This window comes from Rhinolophus sinicus, linkage group LG06 (genome assembly GCF_036562045.2).
Source record: "Rhinolophus sinicus isolate RSC01 linkage group LG06, ASM3656204v1, whole genome shotgun sequence".
In the NCBI taxonomy this organism is placed as follows: Eukaryota; Metazoa; Chordata; class Mammalia; order Chiroptera; family Rhinolophidae; genus Rhinolophus; species Rhinolophus sinicus.
Genome location: NC_133756.1, coordinates 153671535 through 153696371, shown reverse-complemented (window position 1 = coordinate 153696371; position 24837 = coordinate 153671535). Strand labels below are relative to the sequence as shown.

General features: G+C 39.2%; 1 protein-coding gene across 2 annotated transcripts in view; it reads right to left on the bottom strand.

Moving 5' to 3' along the window:
- CSTPP1 (centriolar satellite-associated tubulin polyglutamylase complex regulator 1) overlaps positions 1-17063 on the bottom strand; it is a 155784-nt gene extending 138721 nt beyond the window's left edge. Inside the window, exon 1 of one of the 2 annotated variants that reach the window (XM_019743595.2) lies at positions 16890-17063. In XM_019743595.2, the coding sequence (XP_019599154.2) occupies positions 16890-16968 (79 nt within the window). In that variant the 5' untranslated portion in view covers positions 16969-17063. The remainder of the gene's footprint in view (positions 1-16889) is intronic. The other variant, XM_019743594.2, reaches the window with a different exon arrangement.
- Positions 17064-24837: the final 7774 nt, after the last annotated feature.

Below are 24837 nucleotides of genomic sequence, written 5' to 3'. Positions count from 1 at the left end.
AAACCTCCTACAGTCTCCTTCCAACTGTCGTCACCCCCAAAGGTAAATACATCGATTAGTTTTTCCTGTTTTTGAGCTATATATGAAATCATATGGTATGCAGTCTTTTATGTTTGGCTTCTTTCATTCAACACCATGTTTGTGAGGTTCATCCATATAGCTATGAGTAGTTGTTCATTAATTCTCAATGCAGCGTAACATTTCAGTGTTGAATATACCATAATTTATCAATTCCCTTGTCAATGGCAAGAACTGTTTATATGACATGTCCAGAATAAGCAAATCCATAGACAGAAAGTAGGTTAGTGCTTGCCAGGGGATGGGGGTAAGGGGAAGTGGAAGTGACTGTTAATTGGTATGAGGTTTCTTTAGGGGATGATGAAAATGTTCTGGAATTGGTGGTTGCAAAATCTTGTGAATAGACTGAACTGTATACTTTTAAAGGGTGAATTTTAAGGTATGTTAATTATATCTCAATAAAAGAAGACACAGACCCAAAGTGTTGAGGATGGCAGCAGACAAGAGATAATAAGAAAATTTTGGAAGATGGAAATTAGACAAACAAGTAATAACTATTATAGTAGACTAAAAGAAGCTAAAAAATTAAGTGTCTATATTAAGGAAAGATGACAAGAAGCAAGCCCACACTTTTTACAGAAAGTTTTAGGAACTGTAGCTACAAGTACTTCTGAAGACATGAGTATAAATAAAGGTAAAAACAGAAGGTTGGTGCTACGGACTCAATGCTTGTATCTCTCCAAATTCATATGTTGAAGCTCTAACCCACACCATGGCTGTATGTGGAATAAGGAAGTAATTAAGCTTAAACAATGTCAGAGAGTGGGGCCCTGATCCAATAGGATTAATGTCCTTATAGGAGACACTAGAGAGATCACACACACACGTACACACCGACAAAGGCCCTGTGAGTACACAGTGTGAAGGCGACTGTCTACAAGCCAGAAACTGAACCCTGCTCGACCTTGATCTTAAACTTTGCAGCCTCTAGGACTGTGAGAAAATAAATTTTTATTGTTTGAGCCACACAGCCTGTAATCTTTTGTTGTGGGCAGCCCAAGATAATTAATATAGTTGGGTGAAAAGTTTACAATTAGAAGCAGTTATTATTTCTAGGTTCTCTCCCTAACCTTGTGCAGCAAAGTTAATACCCTTCCTCTACCTAGATATAACATTAAAGGTTTATTCTCTATTAAGAGGCTGAATCATTAGGACTTTGAACTTAGGAACATCAAGAACAGCTGAAGGTAAAGGTACCCTACTAAAAACAGGATGATTACATTAACGCCTACATACTTCACAAAACAACAAAACAAAAAATACTACAAATAATATTCTCAGAAAGGCAAGGTAAAATCTCTATTCATGAATTCAGAAAACAAAAAATAAATGAATAGAAATTTAAAATGTAATAGTAAATATTTTTAGAATTCAACAAGATTGGAAAGGTCAAAGATATTCACAGAACATACAACCAAAAAATATGGAAAAGAGAAAGATAAGAAAGTTAGAGCATGAATTCATAAGATCCAATGTCTGAGTAACAACAATTCCAGACACAGACAAGAGAAATATCAAACACATAAATCCAGAAAACTCAGAACCAAGAGATATGAATTTCCACATTGAAAGGGTATCAAGACAATGAAAGAAGATCCACACCAATGGATATCTTCGTGATAGATCACAAATCAGAATGGCTTTAGATTTTTCAACAGCAACATGGAAAGCTAAAAGATAAGGGAGAGATGCCTTAACAATTCTAAGGGAAAATTATCTCCAACATAGAATTTTATACCTATGTAAACTATCAGTCAAGCATAACAGTAGTGTACAAACATTTTCAGAGACACAATATCCCTCAAATTTTATTTTGTATTCAATCTTTCTCCGAAACCTACTGGAGGATGTAATTTAACCAAAAAAAAAGGGAAAAGAAAAACATAGGCTTCAGGAAATATGGACTATAACTTGAGAGAGACAAGAAATATCCATGATAAGGATAAAGGATTTAAAGAGCAACCAGGCTCTTTATACTGAAAAAAATAAATTGAAACTTAGAGAATACCTGATGTGTTTACATGAATTGAGAGAAGACTGACCTTTTGGTTGGAGAGTTTAAAGATAAATTAGAGACAAATTCATAAAAAACTAACCACACAAAAGACAAGGCAATTATTAACTCCAGAAAAAAGAAAAAAACTATGTAACCAAAAATTATAATTTTATCGGAAGGCAAGGAAGAAGGTAAGTTAGGGGGTATAAAGTACTAAATCCATCATAGGAAATCATTAGATAATATCTACAACTGAAAACACAAGAAGAGGAGTTTAAGGATGTTATTTAAAAATATGCAGCAAAATATCAAAAGAAATGGTAAAAAAAAAAAAAAGGAAAGTAGTTTTCTGTAAGGAGTGGAACTTGAGGTGAGAAGTTTGTGGGGTATGGTACTGCTGTGTTTTTTTAAAACTCTTATAGATCTATTAGATAAAATTCATAGCTAATAAAAATAAACTTCAATTTGAAAATTTTTGTGCTATTTGGATCTTTCCTCTCCTTATTCATTTATTTGTGACATCTTGTTTTCCTAAAAGTTTTTCAATTGTTTCATCTAATTATTACTTTGCAATACTTTTTTTTTCTTTTGCCAATTAATAATAGGAGCATAGTCAACTTTGCTCCTATTAATGTTTTTTGTTGCTTCTTTTTTCAATGGATTTATTTATGCATCCTTACTTCAAATGTCTTAATGCTGCTCAGGATTCTTGTAGTTCTCCCTAGTAAGCTATCTTTCTTTCCTGCAGCAACTACTACAAAATTTCTTTGCTCTCCCACGCCTTTTGCTTCTGTTTCCCTAAGTCTAAGGAGATAACCTTTTTACATCAAAGACAAAGAAAAGGTGGTCAGGTAAAAAACATCAACTTTCAGCTCCATTTCTAAGTTTAACTCTGTCCTTCACCATTCTTACTTTCCCTGTTACTCAAATGCAATTATTCCTTGTAGAGTCAGGGTTTTTCCTTTTTCTTTTTTATTGAGATATAATTAATATGTAATATTATATTAGTTTTGATTTAATATTTAAATTATAATGAATTAATATTTATATATTGAGAAATGATCACAACAATAAGTCTAGTCAACATCTATCAACACACAAAGTTACATTTTTTTCTTGTGATAATTTTTAAGATCTACTATGTTAGCAACTTTCAAATATACCATACAGTATTATTGACTAGAGTCACCATGCTGTATGTTGTATCCCCAGGATTTATTTATTCTATAACTGGAAATTTGCACTTTCCCACTTTCACCCATTTCACCCCATCCCTGCAACAACAAATCTGTTCTCTAGATCTATGATACCTATGAATCCAGTTTCTTTTTTTTTAGATTCCACTTATGTGTGGGATTATGTTTTTCTCTGACTTACTTCACTTAGCATAATGCCCTGAAGGTCCATCCATGTTGTCGCAAATAGCAGGATTTCGTTCTTTTTTATTGCAGAGTACTATCCTTGTAGAGTCATTTTAAGACCCTCTTAGGATCTGATTTCTCGCTTGGGAATTTCTGCTAATTGAGAAAAATCTTACCTATAAATTGCTTTCAAATATAATAAAATGTTTGTCCATAAAAGTGACATTATAATTTAGGTTTTATAAATACCTAATTAAACATTTATCCATATTTTGCTCCTCTGCCCCTGATCCCAGAATTCCCTCCCACCTCTTCTTTTTTTTTTTCTTTTTTTTGGGGGGGAAGGGGAACAGGACTTTATTGGGGAACAGTGTGTACTTCCAGGCCTTTTTTCCAAGTCAAGTTGTTGTCCTTTCAGTTTTAGTTGTGGAGGGTGCAGCTCAGCTCCAGGTCCAGTTGCCGTTTTCTAGTTGCAGGAAGCGCTGCCCACCATCCCTTGCGGGAGTCGAGGAATCAAACTGGCAACCTTGTGGTTGAGAGCCCACTGGCCCATGTGGGAATCGAACCGGCAGCATTTGGAGTTAGGAGCATGGAGCTCTAACCGCCTGAGCCCCCAGGCCAGCCCCCTCCCACCTCTTCTGAAAACGGATTCCATCAGTTTAACCATCCTTTCCTTCTTCTGGATTTTCTCTCTCTCCCTCTACAATGACTCCCTTTCCTTTAGCTTATCAACACACTCAAGTCTCTCCCATCTAGAAAATTAAAAACCACAAACTCTCTCAACTCTTGCTATCCGCCCCCTCAATCAACCAAACTTCTGGAATCAACCAAACTTCTGGAAACCAATCTGGCCGACCTATTGTCTTTCTTTGTTCTCCTAAATCTCTTAGCAATCACTCTCAGTCTAGGAAAATAACTATCTTTATTATTGTAAAACTAGCTCTCTGGAGACAAGATTTAGGTTCCTACAATAGGTCTCTACTAACTCCCAATCAAAATAAAACTCTTATCTGGCAGCAAAGTAACCCCCAACACCCAGCAACTAACACAATTATAAATAACTAAAATCCTAATATTACATGTGCTCATTAAGCATAGGAAGGGATTATTCTGATTAGTTGGAAATGTTCACAAAGACGTAATACAAGGGACATGACAGGAGACACAGAGTTAAAGAAGAAAAAAAGAAATAATTAAAAAGGGAGCAACCGAGCTCAGTGGTAGAAAGAGGCAGAAAAGGAAAGAAGAGGCACTAGGGATGAAATACCTCTGTACTTTCAGAGACAGAGGTAGGGGAGGAAAAGTCACACACCCACCAGTATATCTGTGTTTTTTTGTCTATGAGTAGGACAAGCAGCTACCTACCAATACATCTCACCTTGAGTGGGAGAGACGTTTCCACTGTACATACCGTGTTTCCCTGAAAATAAGACCTAACCGGAAAATAAGCCCTAGCATGATTTTTCAGGATGACATCCCCTAAACATAAGCCTTAATGCGTCTTTTGGACAAATTAATATAACACCCGGTCTTATTTTCAGGGAAACACGGTAAGTATGACAGATTATTGTTTGCACCCCCCAAAATCTATGCTCTTTTTCTTCTTGTACATGATTGTTTGGTTGGATTTCAATTCCCAGGCTTCTCTGCAATCAGCTGGGGCCTTTTATTAAGTTCTCACTTACGAAATGTGAGCACAAGCGATGTTCGTAATTTCTGCCTGACTTGCTTAAAAGGTGTTTGCCCTGGGATCACTCCTTCTCTTTTTCCTTTGTACCGGCTAGAAATGGCTACAGCAGAGACATCTTCAGAAACCATGTTTCAAGTGGCATGGGTGCTCTGCTAGCCTGAAATCCTATGATGGCTCCCTAGAGCAAATCCTGCCTTCCACATACTGGACTTAGGTTAAGTTAGATAGAAATAAAGTTCTCTCTTATATGAACTATTGCCCGGGGGGGTGGGGAGGGGTCTTTTTATAACAGCAGCTCAGCCCGTTTCCTGACATCCATCTTCACGAGTATATGTCATAACATATCTACAGTACAATAAAGGATGTCTTAAAAAAATGAAACCACATCATCAAAAAAATGTTAAATTACGTTCTACATATTATACGAAATAATCTAGGAACTATATCACATGTTCTGTAGAAATTTCTGTTCAAATAGCAATTTCTGACACTTCCTCCTTATTGAACTCAATAGGAAAGAGGGTCCACAGAAATAACAGGACCGAAAAGAAAGCAAAGCATCTAACCAGACAGGCTTCAGAGTCAGATAAACTTCATTCAAGCGTCACCTCCACATCTACTAGCTCTGTGACCCTGGGCAAGTTACAGACCCTTAATCTCTGGTTCCTCATGGAAATGTGGGCATCAGCCTGGTGTCTCCCTCACAGGTCCAGCTCGAGTCCTCCTGGAGATGAGAACGACTCCAGCTGGCATACCAAGAGCATCCAGTTGACTACATTTCTCACTTAGGACAGTATTTGGGGGGCTGTACTTAGAAGTTGGAATATTACCTCTGCATAACAAAAAGTAAGAGAAACGATCTCAGCCTACAGGTTTAGAATCGAAATGAAATAGTGTTTCCCACTTTACGTCACCTAATAGAAAATAAAATCTGGGAAGTGAAATTACTCAAATGCCACTATACTGGGAAACAAAAGGAATTCTGAACCTGTAAAATTACCTGAGGGATCTTCTTGGGTTTTGTTGCCTAAAATCTTATGATACTACCAACAGAAATGGAAGAAGAGATGTCAGTGATAATTTTGTCATTTAAAAATATAAATTATTTTCTGGTGTACCTTCTCTAAAGATAACAACCAAAGCTGTTTTTATTACTTGGCTGAGTTTAAGAACTTTCCAGCTGATGAGCCAATGTCAGGTCCTTCAACAATAGTTATTTTCTCTTAACTACTAGGAAATATCATAAGAAAAAGTTCACAATGTGAGACAAATCAACCACTTCTTTTCCTTAAGTCTGTTTCTCCTTTAGAAATATGTGATCAAAAATAAATATTTACTGGAAAAGCAAAGGTCAAAACAGTCCCTATGTCCAGACATGGCAACAAAGATTAACAAGACTCCAAAAGCTATTTGTAGGCATAACCTTGAAGAGAAAAAAGGCAGGGTCATTCTCCCTGAAGATCTAACCTACCTATTTTCTTCTAACTATATATTCACCATTCTCTCCCATGTCAACCCTTGAAGAAAAGGCAAAAGATCGACTGCACTAAACATATAAGACTTTATAAGTTAATCATGTGTCTAAACATCAGGTTTGGTGGTTTTCGGATTATCCAGAAAGATGATCAATTTTAGGTCTCATTAGTTTACTTTAAAACACTTGACTATATTCATTAAGTCAGCCTCTCAACCCCTTGTTAGGTAGCTTTTATCAACTCCATTGGCTGGAGAAGTCTGATCACGGAGAATAATAGTATTATCTATTTACAAAACACCTTCCTTATAAAGAGCTCCACATGTTTATCTTTTCAATCTACAAACATTCCTGTGAGGTAGGTGGCAATATTACCTTTTCCTTTCTTAAAGGTGAAATGCTAGGGCTCAAGGAGCTTAATGACTTACTCACACGATCGGCTGTATTTTATCCACTAACTAGAACGTAACTGCTTGGGATTAACACCATGGACTCAAGTCTGAACTGCACATACTTCAACAGTGTCAAGCTCCTACTTTTCTTCATAGCCATCTTTCAACGTATCGCATTCCAAAACGGATTGGGGTCAGGCTTGTTGTTTACACTCACGTGCTCACTGTTTATAAAGTTTATTATCATTTCTCTAAATTGAACTATTTCAACTATTTCAGTTTTGTCTAGATGCCCAAAAGCTACATTATTTTTTGTTTACTGTCTGTGCACTAGCGTTGTAAATGATGTCATCAAGAATGTACACAACTCTTAGACAAAGCTGTAAGGCCGATAAAAAGCAAACCGCTTGGGGAAGAGTACATTTCCCCTGCTCCTCCTTCTCCTCCTTCTCTTTCTTCTCCTTCTTTCTTTTTGAAGTAGGCATCACACAAAAAGATGACTCATTAAACCCCAAAGAGGTGACTATGCCAGCGCGGGCTTCTTACGCAGCCCTCCACAAAGATCCTGAGTGGCAGCATCAGGCCTCCTCTTCTATGCATTTTCCTGCAGGCAGAATGTGCATTTGTGTGGCTACATACACAATTATAATCTCCCCTGAAAGGCAGTTCCTTCCAAATGACAGGCTGAACAGTGGCCTGAGCGCTCGCCTCATGTTGCCTGTGCAGTTAACATGCTGACATACCAGACACATTTAATCTCTCCTTTCTGAAAAACTAAGATGGGACAGAAGAACCGAAGCTAGAAAGAACTCCACAGAGAGAAAGGAGGCCAGCCCAAGCGTCCAAACTTACTTCTCAATGGGCCGAGCGTCTTTGTGTGTTGCCTACTTACGTGTCAATTTGCAGGACTTTGGGGCATGAGAACCATGGAGCAGAGTGGTTCTGGCAGCCTCTCCATTTGACAAGCAGAGCCAGAGACATGTGGCCTTTAGTCACATTCAAAAGTGTTATTGTCTCAAACATGCCTATTTTAAAATACATAATTTTCCCATTTAGATCATGTTGTATGTAAGTTGACCACGGGAGTTCTGCCACATGATTTCAGAAAAAAGAAAAAGAAAACAAGGCCCTCGTACAGTCCTACCAATGCCACATACCTCTGTTTACTGGGGACCAGTGAGGCTATCCCAGGTGAGAGAAGTCTGAATTTAACAAACACCTGATATGAAGGCCTGGGGCACAAACAGATTTCTGTCTGAGATTACAGAAACTGAAGCTTGTGTTTTATCACCATTACCTGTAATCTCAGGGCCAGATAATAGTATTAACAAGACCTTGAGCTACACAATAGGACAGCTGGAAAAAGCCTCTTACTCTCTCCAAAGAATAGTGCTTTTAAAAAGCTAATTCAATGAAGAAAAAGAAAGGGCTCTGGAAAGTGCCTTCTCAAACAATATTTACTTTTACTGGGTTCCTGCTAATCAAACAAAACTTAGGCAAAAGCTTTTATGAAAAATACTTTTGATGATTTCAGCAGTAATTGCTTTGTTTAAAAAAAGGTGCTTAAGAGAAAACATAGCTAATGGGATCAGTAATTTGGTAAATTCAGATGTGTTGGGGAAAATCCCTTTCTTTGATAAATCATTAAAATTCTGCTCAGATAAATGTGTTTTGACTTGAAATTCCAATCATAGAATGAGCTATTTCCTAAGGCCGTTAGGGAAGTGCTACAAGGGTGATCCCAACACAGAGGACCCAGGGATTCGTTTGTAAGAGTAATTCCAGTCTTAATCAAAGCATATTCCTCTGCCCAACGAAAGAACGGCATCTCATGGAGATGCCCTCAACTTGTATAAGATTTCTTTCCTTCTTAAAGTACCATTTAAAAAAATGGATTAAATATTATCGTTGGGTAACCAAAACATAGGAACTATGGTATCAACCAAGAAACTAACCTTAGATGTAATCAAAGTTTAAAGCCAAAAGGATCTAGGGCAGATTTGAATCAATCATCCTTTTTTTTCATCCATGGAAATGAGGCAAAAAAAAAAAAGCCTCCCGTCTCTCACAAGGTAGGAATTCAATAACTATTTGTTGAACTGAATTCCTTTCTCCCATTTAAAAGAAAATTTATCCTGCTACTTAAAGCAGACCACTCACTTAACAATTCAGCACTTAACTTGGGCCAAGCAGTGTGCTAGATTTTTGGTGATACTGAGAGAATAAGCCTGCCCTTACGTTTCCTCTAGTAAGAAACATACAATAACTGAGCATACGAATAGATAAACAAGATAACTCTGATAACTGCTAAGAAGGATATAAACAGGATGATGAACTAGAGATAAGCTAATGGATCATTTGTCTCTTCTGATCCACTACTATTACTTTTTAAATTTTAATTACCTACTCAGCCTCCTAAGATTACTCAATTAGCAAACAGTATTTGTGTAAGTAAAAGTGATCCCCAGCTTTTGGACAGCACTTGGAGGAAAGATTTTAATATTACCTGAGTACATAAATGATAAGCAAGATCAAAAATTTACAGAACTATTTTAAAACCCAGAAGAACCTGCAATTTAGTTACCTTGGAGAAATGAGGGTGACTGAGGGTCGGGGATAACATGCCTTAGAACTCACTTGCTCTTGTTTTTTCAACAAAAGGATATTTATTATACTTATTAAATAGCTTACAGACTCCTTGAAAAGGTGGAAGAAACAGAGTCTAGGCTGAACTTCCGGAACTCCCAAAGGCACATCCCAGAACTGGCCACCCAGGGAACTGCAGCCCCTGCCATGACTGAGAAGCTGCTGGCCAAACTGGGAAAGCACCAACACGGCTGCATACGCACAGCTCACCCACTCTATAAGGGCACTTATTACACTGTCACTTTGTGTTACAGTCATTTCTGAATATGTCCCATCACCCATCTATGGTGTAAGCTGCCTGAGGGAGGGGCACTTTTATACTCATATTCATTCCTTGCATTATATAGAGAAAGGGAAGAAAAGAAGGAAAGGAGGGAGGAAGGAAAGGAAAGATGGAATAGGAAGGAAAGGAAGAAAGAACAAAGGAAAGAGGTGATTTTGTGAATATGTTCATTACTATTTTAAAGTGACCAGTTTTGTAGATTATAAACCTAGTTTCCAAAGGAAGTCAGTATAACATCTATATCTTATTTCATTTCTTTTCTGCAACAACCCAAGCATGTTAAAGTCCGAAGAGGGCAGCCGGATGGCTCAGATGGTTAGAACACGAGCTCTGAACAACAGGGTTGCTGGTTCGATTCCCAGATGGGCCAGTGAGCTGCACCTTCCACAACTACATTGAAGACATGAGCTGCCGCTGAGCTTCTGGAGGGGTGGCCAGATGGCTCAGTTGGTTAGAGTGCGAGCTCTCAACAAGGTTGCCGGTTCAATTCCAGCATGGGATGGTGGGCTGCACCCCCTGCAACTAAAGATTGAAAACGGCGACTGGACTTGGAGCTGAGCTGTGCCCTCCACAACTACATTGAAGGACAACGACTTGGAGCTGATGGGCCATGGAGAAACACACTGTTCCCCAATATTCCCCCATAAATCTTTAAAATAAATAAAGTCCGAAGAGTATGTCTGCTAACTTATTATAATAGTAATGTTTCCTAGCATAGGATTGAATTTGGAAGGTTCACTAATTATACTCAAACAAAATATCTTTGCTTATCAGGATTCATCCAAAAGCAAAAAAAACAAGTGTCTGGCAGTAAGACAAGTAAATATCATGTGCATATCAGCAAATACAAAAAAATAAGATTACTAAGTTCCATGGAAAGAGTCATATATCAGAGCCTTTGCCAAAGCTCAAAGAAATTGTATTAACCTCATGGCTGAAAGAGATGGTATCAGTGACTGTTGGATGTTGTCTTAGTCCAGGTTCTCTGAGAAGCAGACACCAGGACAGGATCAGACTTGCAAAAGATATACTGAGGGAAACGCCCATGGGAGAAAATGGGGAGAAAGCCGGAGGAGGCTGGGAAGGCTGACAGACCACAATGCAGGGTTGACCCTTGTGAAAAAGAGAGAGAATTGGATTGCAGTATAGTGGGAGTCCTGAAGCCAAAGTCACCATCAGAGGAGTCACATAGCTCCTGGGAGTGTTTCTGTGTCATCCAGTCATTGGCTGGGAGCAGCCTGTGGGAAGTGCGACCTCAGTGAATAAAATGTTGGATTCAGAGCTGGGGTTAGGAGTCAATTACCCTTCCCTCCCCACAGTAGGAGATCATAAAGGCACATTTTCAAGGCTGCCACATATGTATACCCTATTTTTATAAAAGTATTGTAATAATAATAGCAGCTAATATTTATTGAGCACCTACCCAGGTGCTCCAAAAGGAAAGATTATCTTATTCATCTTTGTACACCCTCTTTTCACAATGTAGCAGGCAGTCACTGCTCTAAAAGTTTACATGTATGAGGTAAGTACTATTATTATCCACATTTTACAGATAAGGCAACTAAGACACAGAGAGGTTAAGGAACTTCTTCAAGGTCACACAGCTACTCAAAATAGATTACCGTCAATAAAACTCTATCAAAAGGTTTATTTTTAGAAGCTATCTTCCTCATTGCCTGTCCCTAAAAGATGAGTCCAGTGGCAAGAGGAAACTGGAATTTTACTATTCCCTGATCCATCCTGATTCCGAGGATGCCCCCTCCTGGCAGAAATGTTAAATTAAGCCCTTGGAGCCACCTGAATTTACTCTAGGATCCATGCATAGGTCTAAGTAATAGTTGGAGCCTCATTTTTGGAGTTGCTCAAGGTATTTACAGGTTGGAGTTTAACTATATAGACTCTGGAGTCAGACTGCTGGATTAGAATTCTGCCTCCCTGATGTACTAACCAGTTATTTAATATCTCTGTGCTGCAGTTTCCTCATCTGGGAAATGGAGATAAAAACTGAAAACTATCTTCATATGCATTAATATATACAAAACACTTAAAATGTTACCTGCCACAAAATAAGTGTTTAATAAATCTTAATTTTTGTTAGGTGCTCACATTTGGGGTACCCTAAAGTTGGATTATTCTTACTCAATTTAACATATACGTATGTATCAAGTATCTACATTGTGAAAAGCAGGTAGGTATTATACAAGATAAGTAAGATACAATTCCTGTTCTCAGGAAACTTATTTGCAATTAATGAACTGTTCGAAGGCTCCGTCCTAAGAGAAAAGCAAGGATCACTGCCCTTTACTGGCAATAGGTGTTTTGGTTTGTTTTTATCTTCTTGGTAGAGAGGAAAAAACAGATTATGGAATCTGACAAACCTGGGTTTGAATCCCTGTTTTGCCATCCAACATCACCTATGTGACTTTGTATAAATCAATTAGCCTTTCTAAGCCTCAGTTTCCTTATTTGTAAAATGAGATGATATTAATAACTATTAAATGGGACTAATATCTACCTTGTATGGTGGTTGTGAAGATTAAATAAGGCACAGTGCTAATTATATGTGAAGTGCTCAAAAATGATTGCTTAAAGAACTATCCAATTGATTGTGATTCCTCTAAAAGTATAGCCTCCAAAAGAGAAAGACCATCTCTGATTTCCTAGAGTTACCTATTATGCCAACCCACTACCAACCTTTGTGAAAATAAGCAGTTTCCATGGAAACAGCAGAGGCAACTTGGAGCCTGAATAAAAGCATGCACCTCACCAAATTAGGTGCGGTAAAAAATAAACCTCACACCCTCATGCTTATCCTCAGGTCAGCACGTAGGTGGTGTGTTTTGTACACCTGGGACCAGAATAGGCTGCCCTTCGGCTCTAGAGAGCTCTCCACACCCAATCAGATACACAGACACACCTCAGCCTCTGGCAGAAGCTTCCAAGAAGTATTCATAAGGCTGGAAAACTTTCAAGGGTTCTATACTTATTTCATCTCCTTAGCAGACTCTCATCTCTCTATTCAGGCATGAGCATTAACACAATTTCTATCACTCCATTCTGATGACGAGCATGACCTCATTGAGCTGATTCTGTAATGACCTTAAGATCCTAAGCCATTTCAGGCCATGATTACAGGTTCCTTCCTAATCCACAAAGTCAGAGGGGAATGGATCAGTTTACCCAACATGATGAAAGACTGTTTTCTTCACTAATAGTCAAAAAGGCACATATAAGCCCTAGCTAGCAGGCGGAAAGGGAACTCTATAGATATTAAATAGGTGTCCCTGTAATTTATGCCACAATACTAAAAAGAGGCCCCAGACACACTTTCCAAGGGATACTCAACTTTGGCTTTTCCGTTTCACTGAATGCTCTGTAATTTTCTTTTCTCTATATGTATTTTTTTCTCTAGGCCTACATACGTGACTTTATAATTTTTAAAAAAAAAGGAAAAAAGAACACAATAAACAAAATCCTCCACAGGTATTTAAAATTTTAAATCAAGAAATATCTATTAAATTAATCTATAGGAAGTGTTTTGTGGGTTTTGTTTTAAGTGTGTTTTTCCAGGTCCCATCAGCTTCCAAGTCAAGTAGCTGTTTTGATCTAGTTGTGGAGGGCGCAGCTCACAGTGGCCCATATGGGGATCGAACCGGCAACCTTGCTATTAAGAGCACCACGCTCTAACCAACCTAGCTAACTGGCTGCCCTATAGGGAGTGGTTTTAAATGGTCATTAAATTGAGGGTAAATGCTTCAAAAACAGCATGCCTCTAAAAGAGACCAAATTGTAATGGGCAGGAGTTGTTCTCAACTAAAGATAAATGCACTGAGCAGAGCTGCATGGTTTGATGAAACGTGAGGAAGACAGTGAGTAGTGAGACCCTGCTTAGGGCACTATCGATGTCCAGATGGTGACTAGGACAGGGAGTTAAGACACTTAAACGCAACAGAGCCTGAAGAAGCACTCGTTCAGGATTCAAACATGGTAGATGGTTGGACAAGGAAGCTTTTTCAATCAACCCGAGAGTTTGATTCTGTTTGTAGATTCATTATCAACATCGCCACTGAATTAGTCTTCCTGAAAAAGCCACTTATAGAAGGACCAAAAACTACTCACCAACGCACCACTATATTAAATACGCCAAGCTTTTGAGACATACAATTTAAATGGCAAATACCCAAGGAAAGGAACAATGGACTAAGCTTTTCATAGATTCATTGAGTACTGCATAAATAAAATATGTAAAATCCTTAGCAAAAGTCTAGGTATTGCTAGACACTGATATTACTACTCATTGGATACAAACTTATCTGTCATATAAGTATGCCCTTTTGGCTGATTAAGGGATGTGGTTAATTAATATCTCTCTCTCTCTCTCTCTCTCTCTCTCTATATATATATATATATATATATATATATATATACACACATATATGTGTGTGTATATAAATATATATATACATAGATATAAAATATATACCTCTATCTTTATATATAATAGACATACATATATAGCTTTCAAAAACCAAACAGCTCTTAAACTTGGTGAAAAGATGCTTAACTTCATGAAAGAAACGCATATTAAAACTACTCTGGAACTATATGTCACTTAGATTGAAAATATACAAAAGTTTGTTATATTTTGTTGGAAAGACTATGGAGCAGCAGGCATGCTCTTATATTGTTGGTGGCAGTGTAAAATGGTACAATGCCTAGGAAGGGCAATTTGGCACTATCAATATTTAAAATGCATATACCCCTGACCTGTCAATTCCACTTTGTGCAACTGATCCTTGTAGATATATTAGAAAAGGAACAACATTACAGGTTACTCAATGCAGTATTTTTAGTAATAGCAAAAGGCTAAAAACAACTTATTGTCTACCAACAGAAAATCGATTAAATAAATTATTTAAATACTATGCAGCTGAAAAATAAAAAGAATGAAAAAGCTCTCTACTGATACAGAAATTACTCTTAGATATAGTAAATGAAAAAAGTATTCACTGTATTGTCTCTTAGGTACATAATAAAATAAACTCTGGAAGGATACACAGGAAACCAGTAATAGTGGTTACTGGTCGGGCCTGAGTATGAATGAGAACTGGCAGGGGACAAGAGGTGACAGGAGACTTTTCACTATAAACTTCTTTATATTTTTTAATCCAGTTTCCACATTACCAATTCAGAAATTTTAACTAGAACTGGTTTTCATTAAAAAATATGTACAGGGCAGCCGGATGGCTCACTTGGTTAGAGCGTGAGCTCTGAACAGAGTTGCTGGTTCGATTCCCACATGGGCCAGTGGGCTGCGCCCTCCACAACTAGATTGAAAACAATGAGCTGCCACTGAGCTTCCAGAGGGGTGGCCAGATGGCTGAGTTGGTTAGAGCACAAGCTCTCAACAACAAGGTTGTTGGTTCAATTCCAGCATGGGATGGTGGGCTGCACCCCCTGCAACTAAAGATTGAAAACGGTACAACTGGACTTGGAGCTGAGCTGCACCCTCCACAACTAGATTGAAGGACGACTTGGAGCTGATGGGCCCTGGAGAAACACACTGTTACCCAATAAAAATTTTTAAAAAATATGTACAGTACATACATAAAATTGAATATTATTCCACGACAAAAAGAAATCAAGCTAGGAAAAAACATGGAGGGACCGTGAATGTATATTGTTTAATGAAAGAAGCCACTTCTTTCACAATATATAAAAGGTTATGTACTGTCTGACTCCAACTCTGTGACATTCTGGAAAAGTAAAACTTTAAAGACAGTTGAAAGATTAGTGGTTGCGAAAGGTTGGGGGTCATGGGTAAAGATGAGAAGGTGGAGCACAGATATTTTTAGGGCAGTGAAACTATTCTGCATGATACTATAATGGCAGATACACCACACTATGCATTTGTTAAAATCCATGGAACTAACAACACAGACAGAACCCTAATGTAAACTAGGGACTTTAGTTAATAATAATGTATCAATATTGGCTCATCAATTGTAACAAATGTATTACACTAATGCCAGATATTAATAATAGGGGAAACTCTGAGGAGGGGGGAGGGAGTACATGTGAATGTTGTGTAATTATCTGCTCGATTTTCTGTGATCTTAAAACAGCTCTAAAAAAATAAGGTCTATCAATTTTTTTTTTAAGGAGGGCACAGCTCACAGTGGCCCATGCAGGGATCGAACCAGCAACCTTGGTGTTATCAGCACCATTCTCTAACCAACTGAGCTAAACGGCCACCCACAAGGTCTGTTAATTTTTTAAAATTTGTGTGCATACATCCTTTTTTTCATCCATTAAATGCCTTACACACTTGAGGCGCTCAACAGAGCTACAGCCCTAGTGGACAAGAACTCAGGTTCTGGAGTGGGCAAATTAGGTTCTGATCCTAGCTCTACCATTTTCTAGCTATGTGGCCTTATTTAGGCAATTTACCTCTCCAGCCTCAGTTTCTCCGACTGCAAAATGGAAGAAAAACACAATATTTCCTCCTAGGGCTGTTTTGACGATTCAGTAAAGAATACATGTAAAATGCTTAGTATAATGCCTAACGAAAAAGAAGCGCTCAAAAAGTAGTTGCCGCTATAACAAAATGTTATTCACAGGATGACTGATTTGGCACTTCAGGTTCCAAGGTTACTTCACTACCTGCATATCAGTAACATTCCAAAAGGGCCCCAAATTCTCAGCTCCCACCTAACCCACTTTGGACACAATCCACACTGCCTGAGCTCCCGCTCTTACACTTCAGATATTTTTCACTTCCCAGATGCTGTTTTCCACCTCGCTCGGCCTCACAGGCTCAGGCCCTGCCTGGACCGCGCGTCTCCCTCCCCGCCCCGCCCCATCTCACCCCGACCCGTTCCCACCCAGACCCCGCCCCCGCCTTCTCCCAGACCCCGGCCTAATTCTTCTGCACTCCTTTCCTTCCCCGGGGCTGAAGGAAACTCCTACCCAGATAATCGTAGTCCGGTAGGGCTAGGCGCTCCGGACTCAGCATCTTTTGACCGGGGTAGCTTCCAAGCTTCAGCATCCCAGCTTCCGGAATCCAGGTCGCCCGCTCTCCCCGTTGCCATGGCACCCACGCAGCGGGAGGAGAGGCAGGGGGAGGAAGGTGTGTCACGCAAACACTCCGTATCGCAACGCCAGGCCGGCCACACTAGTTCCGGAAGTGGTCGCTTCGCGGCGGTCGAGGCTTCTTAGGGCCCCTGTTGTAGAGGAGTTGGTGTTAGAGGAATTTGAGGTGGAGAGTTCTTTCGAATCCATCGTATTTCCCAGTGTCGAAGAATTATTGCCAGCTCTCCATATCTTCGATTGCTGAATTTCGTAACTATTCCTGCTTTATACAGCTGTTATCCTAACTCACAATGGCTCCCACCCATAAATTCCCATAAACACTTAATATTCCGTTACCTATTTTTCTCTCTTTATTATTGATTATCTTCAATTGCTACAAAATGCTTTCATGTGCGTATATCTCGGCTGCTCCGTGAGGCCAGGCAGGTGTCTTTTCTGCCCCTAACGAGCCTGGACACAATGAAGGTGCTGATTAAATCCTCTAAGAGCTCATTGACCATCCCTCTCAAATTCCTCCTTATCTTTAGTTCTTCCCTCCACTCCTATCCCTTACTATTGGGTACCCTTCCAAGGTGTCGTTCTTTTTTTCCTACCAAGACACTTCACTTCTTGAGAGGATGGGGTACACAAACCAGGACACCTGTTGGATTTTTTCCCTCATATGCCCAAATCGCTCGCTTCTTTAAGAGGGGAGAACAAGTTCCAAGAATTCCAGATCCTTCTTTTTTGCTCCCCTCCACTCCCCACAACAGGTTAGAGGTCTGTAGCACTTGTCACAATTGAAACCTATTAGAAAAAGCGATTCTGTTCTCACTTTTTTAGTTAGTCCCCTTGCCCCCCGCCCCCCCCAAAAAAAAAACACCAAGGTGAGGTTTTGAGAAAAGAAAGAAAACAAAAATCACGCTATCAAAGGAATGACTGGGAAACCAGTGGACCACCTACATTGGGAGGAAAAGGGAAGAGGAGGTTCTCTTTGTGTTTTGAGTGGTCTATTCTTAGCCTCCTCCAGCAGGAGCTTCAAAACTCCTAATTCTCCCTTTCCCTTAAAATTGTATATGTCTCGTTTCTAGGCTCCTGTGAGTCACTCTGAGTTTGGATGTGGTAAGAACAAAGGGACAGACCCAAATTAGGAACAGCATATATTATCTTGAGGTAATGAATTTACTAATTTGATATTTGATGTGAAGTCCTGCAAATTTGACTTAAAAAAACTTCCTTCTTTCCCCGCCCTCACCCACTCCCCATTGCCCTAACCAATGTAGTTTGAGGGTATGGGAGTTTCATCATTTTCACACCCGTGGCTTATTACTATATTATTAATAATGTAATAGGATAGTAATCATTAAGGATTACAATTTCATTTTATTTCCAAGCAACCTGAAGCTGTTTGCAGATCATTTCGTTTGTCCTCATAAAGACTTTCTAAGGCACTTCTCCTTTTCCAAGTAGGAAAACTGAGGAACATATCAGGAAAATGACCTGTCTAGCATCATCCAGCCAATCAGTGGGAGAGCTGGAACTGTAGCTTAGTTATCCCAGCCTCCAGGCTAGTGGTCTGACCACTAAACCACACAGCCTCTTTTTTTAGGGTTTGTTGACTTGGTTTTTATTTATTTATTTTTCCTTTGCTCTGCCCTGCCAGCAACTGGAAGCTCCCAGATAAAAGAAGAGACTTTTGAGTCCAGGCTGACCATTTGACATCCTCTTATTTGTGGAGCATTGTCCTGGGACTTGGAGGGTGCCGCTGCTGAGGTCTGTGTGGTGGAGCTGGGAACCAGCCCCAAGAATATAGCTTTGTTTGGGCATTAACCCATTTGCGGTTATAATAATGACAAGTTTCAGCACCAGTGGCGCCCGACTGTTAATGACTCAAAGAAAGCTAAATAAGAACAAGATGTCATCTCTGGAGCAATTTGTAGGTTTTTCCTACAGCTCCATCCCTTCCATAAAAATCCTAAGGACCCTTAAATTTAAAGTCAGTCTTCCACTCTTACTGTCCTGAACAGTCTATTGAGGAAGAAGACTCAGAAAAGGGTAGGTGGTTGCTAGACTAAGCCTGCAAGAAAATTTGGGGTTGCACAGAAATAACAGGTAGCCTTTTACTGGTGGTGGAATTACTGACTGCTTACACTTTTCTTTTTTATAATTCCCTGTATTCTCAAAATTTTTCTATAATAGGCACATATTATAATCTGAAAACAAATAAACAACAAATATGTGGCTTGAAAATCTTTAAAATATTCTTTAAGCAAAAGTGGTGACCTTCCAGATAGTGTTTGTTTTTCCCAAGAAAGAGCTACTACTTTTAGATTTCTCTTCTGCCATAGATTACATGATAATAGATTTTGGCAACACATCAGTAGTGGAAGATATTTTTCAGTGACACAGCCAAAACATCAGTCTTAAGGAGAGTAGAAATACATAAGAGTTGTAAAAGCCAAGTGTATTTTTGTGACCCTGTTGAATGTTAAGGAAAGAACAAAAAGTCAGCCTTCAATTTAGATGAGCTTTTCAAGTCCTTAAATTATCACATTTCTGAAAAATTTCCCTAAACAAAGAAGCATCTAGTAAATCAAAAATCAACTCCACAATACTGAAAAATAAGCAGGTGATATGAAATTGATCAAAACACAGAGAGGGCATGAGATGTTAAAGTATTATAGCATAAGCAATGGAAACAGCAAACTGAAAACAATAGGAGAGACACCCACCAGAGAGAGGGTATGTTGATATGTCAATTTATCAGATTATAATTCCTAATTATAAAGAGAAAATTAATAGACATCTCTGGCTTTGCCAAGAACCTATGAAGGGATTGCTAGGGAAGAAAATCTTCCCTGGAATTGAAACCACAGAAAAGCAAACATAAGTGTACTAAATAGTTTTAAACCTCAAGGAAACAATAAGGAAAGAAAAAATTCAGGCTGGCTAAATTATTGCTACAAAACAGGTTCAAGAAACTAGGACAGGCTTTTATCAGCTCATCAAGCAGAAAAGAGCTAAAGGCGAAGAGGCTAAGAAATGCAGGTCATGAAACTCATTCTGAGCTACTAGGCTCTTCTTAAAAGATTTACCCTCCTTAAGAGCAAAGCAGCAACTAAATTCGATGCCACCGTATAGGACTCACATGGTTACATTAAAAATGCTATTTACAGACAAGGTATTTTGGACAGCCATGGTCAACAGACTGGAGAATTTGCAAAGAAAAAGAAACATCCACAAACTCTTGGACAGTTAAGAATAACTGATGCATTATGAGAAAGTGATTAAGAGGACGTGGCTTAAATTGAACTACAGCTCAGAGACAATTACAGACTTGTACTTTCTTGTTATTTTATATTTTCGAATGCTGCAAAAAGAGTTAGGAATTACACTTTCGTGTCATTTGAAAGGGAGGAAGATTTCTGATTCTTAGTGGCCCACAAAAATTAGCTGTGCCTTCCTCTGTCCTAGACTATACGCTTTGATAAACACTTATATCATTTAAAAATAATTATTTGATATCCCCATTAGATTGTGAATTCCTTGAGGGCAGACACAGTCTTCATTCATCTTTTAAATATTAGGACCATGCACAGTGCCTGACAGAATAAATGCCTGAGTACCATAAACAGAATTTCCCCCCTGTAAATTAAAAGTCTAGAAAATGAAGGTCATCCAATTCATAGGACTTATGGTTGCCTCAGAGGAACCAATTTACAAAACAAATTCATTAAAGAAAAAGTCCAGCAAAATGCAAGGCATCATTGAGAAGGGCATTAAAAATCAATCAGAAAGCACTGGCATATCCTTCCTACACCTAAATATTGCGTGTGACAGATCACCAGCTCTTAAGAAATGCTCAGAAAAAAAGCAACTAACTCAATAAAAAGCATAGAGACAAGCTAAGAGAATTAGTTCAGGAGGATGGAATGGAATACACTAGGAATCATTAAATATACTTAGGATATGAACTGAAAGGCCCAAATTTCAGAATCTTAGGACAAAAAGCTGCCATCTCTCTGTTTTGATAGATTTTCCCCCAAGCCATTCTCTACATTGTGACAAGAGTTTATTGTCCTAATATTCAAACATGGGCATGTTACTTCCTTACTTAAAAAGTGTTACTGACTCACCATTACTAGGATGAAGCAAAATTCCTGAACCTTCACAGTCTGCTCCCAACCTACTTTTCTAGCCACCTTGCCATTCACTCTTCCCTACATACTTAATACTGCAGCCACACTTTCTTACTCACTGTTTCCAGACATACCTTTCACACCCTCTTGCTTTGGCATAAGCTCTTCTCTCCACCTAGAATGTATCGCTCCCAGATTTGCTGCCTAGTAAACGCTTACACATCCTAGAAGACCTAGGCTAAATGCCACCACCTCTATGACACCTTATCCAATCTCCTAAATAAAATAAGGTAAAGGCAGTGAGTGAGAACAAGGCAAAGTTAGGGTGATGAGGCGAGCCTTTTCTGAGGCTGTGAAATTGAGCGGAGACCAGCCATAAAGAAACAGCATTCTAAACAGAGGAGACAGCTCACGTAAAAGTCGGAAGACAGAAATGACAGCATGTTGCAGAGCTGAAAGAAAGCCATTGTGACTAGAGCAGAATGAGTAAGGAGAGACGTGGTCAAAGAAGTAGGCAGAGGCCAGATCCTGAAGGACCTTGTCTACCAAGAAGTATGGATATTATTCTAAGTGTAGTAGGAAGCCATTGGAAGGTTTTATGCCCAGTAATGACATGATCTGAATTATGTGTTTAAAGAAGGCACTCTGGTTGCAGTGTAGAGAATGAATTATAAAGGGGCAAATGTGGAAACAGACCATTTATGTAATGCTTGATTCATGTTTGTTATTAAATTAGTATTTATTCATTGATACATTTCTTTATCCACCATTCCAAACTTATCTTTGCTGCTGAAATAAGCAAGATATACTGAGATATTTGCTGCAAAGTCTCTACTTAGAGGTGCCAAGTGTGTGAATATCAAGCTTTCAGGAGATAACAACGTGCTAGAAAGTCCCACTTTTCAGGGTGTGCCCCAAGTTAGGCCGGGAAACTGAATCAGCCATCGTATCCCAGGTCCTGACATGAGTATTACTGCTGAGCTGGAACATGAAACGTGCTGGTGCTAGAAATGGTGGTATGAAGGATTTGCAATTAAAGAAAGCACAGAAATGTAAATCAGACTATTCCCTTATACTTTCATTCCCCGGCCCCCTCCGCTTCAGGAGGAGCCCCCTAACCTAGATAAAAGCACACACGTTGCTAAAAGTTAATGATGCTTTTCCATAATCCTATGGACTATTTCCTGGCTCAGAGCCTTTGCATATACTGTTCCTTCTGCCTGGAAGACCCTTCCCATCCACTGTTAGTCTGGTGACTTTTTTTTTTTTAATTTTATTTTATTAAATTTATTGGGGTGACAATTGTTAGTAAAATTACATAGATTTCAGGTGTACAATTCTGTATTACATCATCTATAAATCCCATTGTGTGTTCATCACCCAGAGTCAGTTCTCCTTCCATCACCATATATTCGATCCCCCTTACCCTCATCTCCCTAGTCTGGTGACTCTTAATCAACGTAAGTGTCTGTGCCTTTGACAGGCCTTCCTTGAAACCCTAAATCTAAATCAAGTTTCTCCTTTCATAGAACCCTGTACTTTTCCTTGAAAGCCCCTACCATTTGTAGGTTTACATTCATTTGTGAGATTGTTCTTTTAATGCCTCTGCATATTTGTAGACTCCACACCCATCAGACTCTAAGTTCCAGGGACCCAATCTATCTGTTTACCACTGCTTCTACAGTGCATGGCATATAATACACCCATAATAAATACTTATTCTTAATAAGTGAATGACTCCTAAAAATAGGCTTCCCTAAGCAGGTAGGTATAGGACTCCTTTAGCTGTGCTTTTTCTTTCTTTCTTTTTTATTTTTTTTTTGCTTAAACTTTTATTTATTTTCTTAAGTGTGTTTTTCCAGGACCCATCCGCTCCAAGTCAAGTAGTTGTTTCAGTCTAGTTGTGGAGGGCACAGCTCACAGTGGCCCATGTGGGGATCGAACCAGCAACCTTGTTGTTAAGAACACCGCGCTCTGACCAACTGAGCTAACTGGCAGCCCCAGCTGTGCTTTCTCTTGTTTTCCCTTCTATAGCTTTAAAAATTCCTGCCCTCCATTTATACTGCCTTAACAAGAAAGGAATTCTAGAGAGAAGATGAAGCAATTCTTTGAAGAGTCACGTTCTTAAGCTGTTAAATCTGGGAGGGTCTCTCAAGCTAAGCACTATTAAAACTTTGGAGCTGGATAATTTTTTGTTGTGGGAGGAATGTCCTGCTCATTGTAGGTTGTTTAGCAAACTCCTTGGCCTCTACTAATTATTTGCCAGTAATGCCCACTCCCAAAAATGTCTTCATGTATTGCCCCATGTCTGCAAAATCACTCCTGATTGAGGAACACTGTTTTAAAGTGTGAAACTTCAAAACTTTTACTCTTTTAGAAGAATTATGTTTAGATATTCAGGTTGTTGAATGATGCCTCAGTCATAAGAGAATTCTGCCAATCCAACTGGATCAAACCTGTGCCCATTTCTATCTTGTTTCTGCAGCACTCCCTGCGTTTCCTTTGAAAAGGCCATTAGTGATGGTCTAATTAAGGGCAATATTCTGATCTTGGAAATTCAGTTCCCTGGTCTGTCCTAGAAGGATGAAGGAAAGGGGTGGTGTTTCTGAGGAAACCAATGCCTCTGAGACCCCTCTGAAATTGGCAGTCCCCTACAACTTTTCTAGGGGCATGTCCCAGAGGACAATAAAAGGGAGACAAACAGCTCATTCTGGCATGCTTTTCAGGATCTCTCACTCCAAACAAGAAAGTCTGAGAGGCCTGGTAAAAATAAATATGGCTTAGCACTCCTGGCACAAGAGCAGTTTCTGACAGCCAAGACTTAACTCACCCTAGGGGGTGACCCAGGCAGGGACTATGCACAAAATTCATTTCTACCCATTGATATTCCCAGTGACTAACAGCAGCCAGGGATGGCTCTGTGCACCAGAACTGTGCTGCACCATGGAGGAGGAGAACTTTGGATGCACACAGAAAACACAGTCTCTTGAGCCTGAGTCAGATGGGGATAGCCGGCCTCCCCCTTTCTCCTCAATCCCAGAAGAACAACACAAATCATGCCTTCTGGAAAGGAACCTGCGTCTTTTGCATACAGAGTGGAAACTGTTTTAAAATCCGTAATCCCCTGACATGGAAAGTATGGTGACCGCCTGTCCTGTTTTTTGCGGGGACAGATGTATTCATTATACTACATGTCCTTAGTTTTCATGTGGAAAAAACATGGTGTCCAGAATCCTAAGGTCTTCCTCAACAGATCGAAAAGCAAATCTTCGTCAGTAACATATATTGAAATCTTGAGACCAACCAAGGTTGCATCAAAAATGTGATAGGGGGATTGCGGGGAGTGTATGTGCTGAGAATCAGCCTCTACTTTTCACTTTTTTCTTATTGGATTGTAGGCTAAGGTGACAGAAGTCGTAAAGGTGGACTTAGCTTTCTTTCCCGGGTAACAGTAAGAGCACATAAAGCTGACCTGACTCGACTGCCGCCTTCAGTCAGCAAGAAGAACTACACACACAGAAAATGCCTCAGTATAAGTTACCATGGTGATGCTAATTCAACCACATTTCATCTGTGTAAAAATTTCAGGCAAAACAGTATAGAGAAATACTGGCTGAGAAGAAATTAACACTCCACGTTTTTTGGATGCTGTTGCAAAGTTAATGTTATCTTTGGTCAAAGATGGTAATTTGAAGTTAAATCCTTTA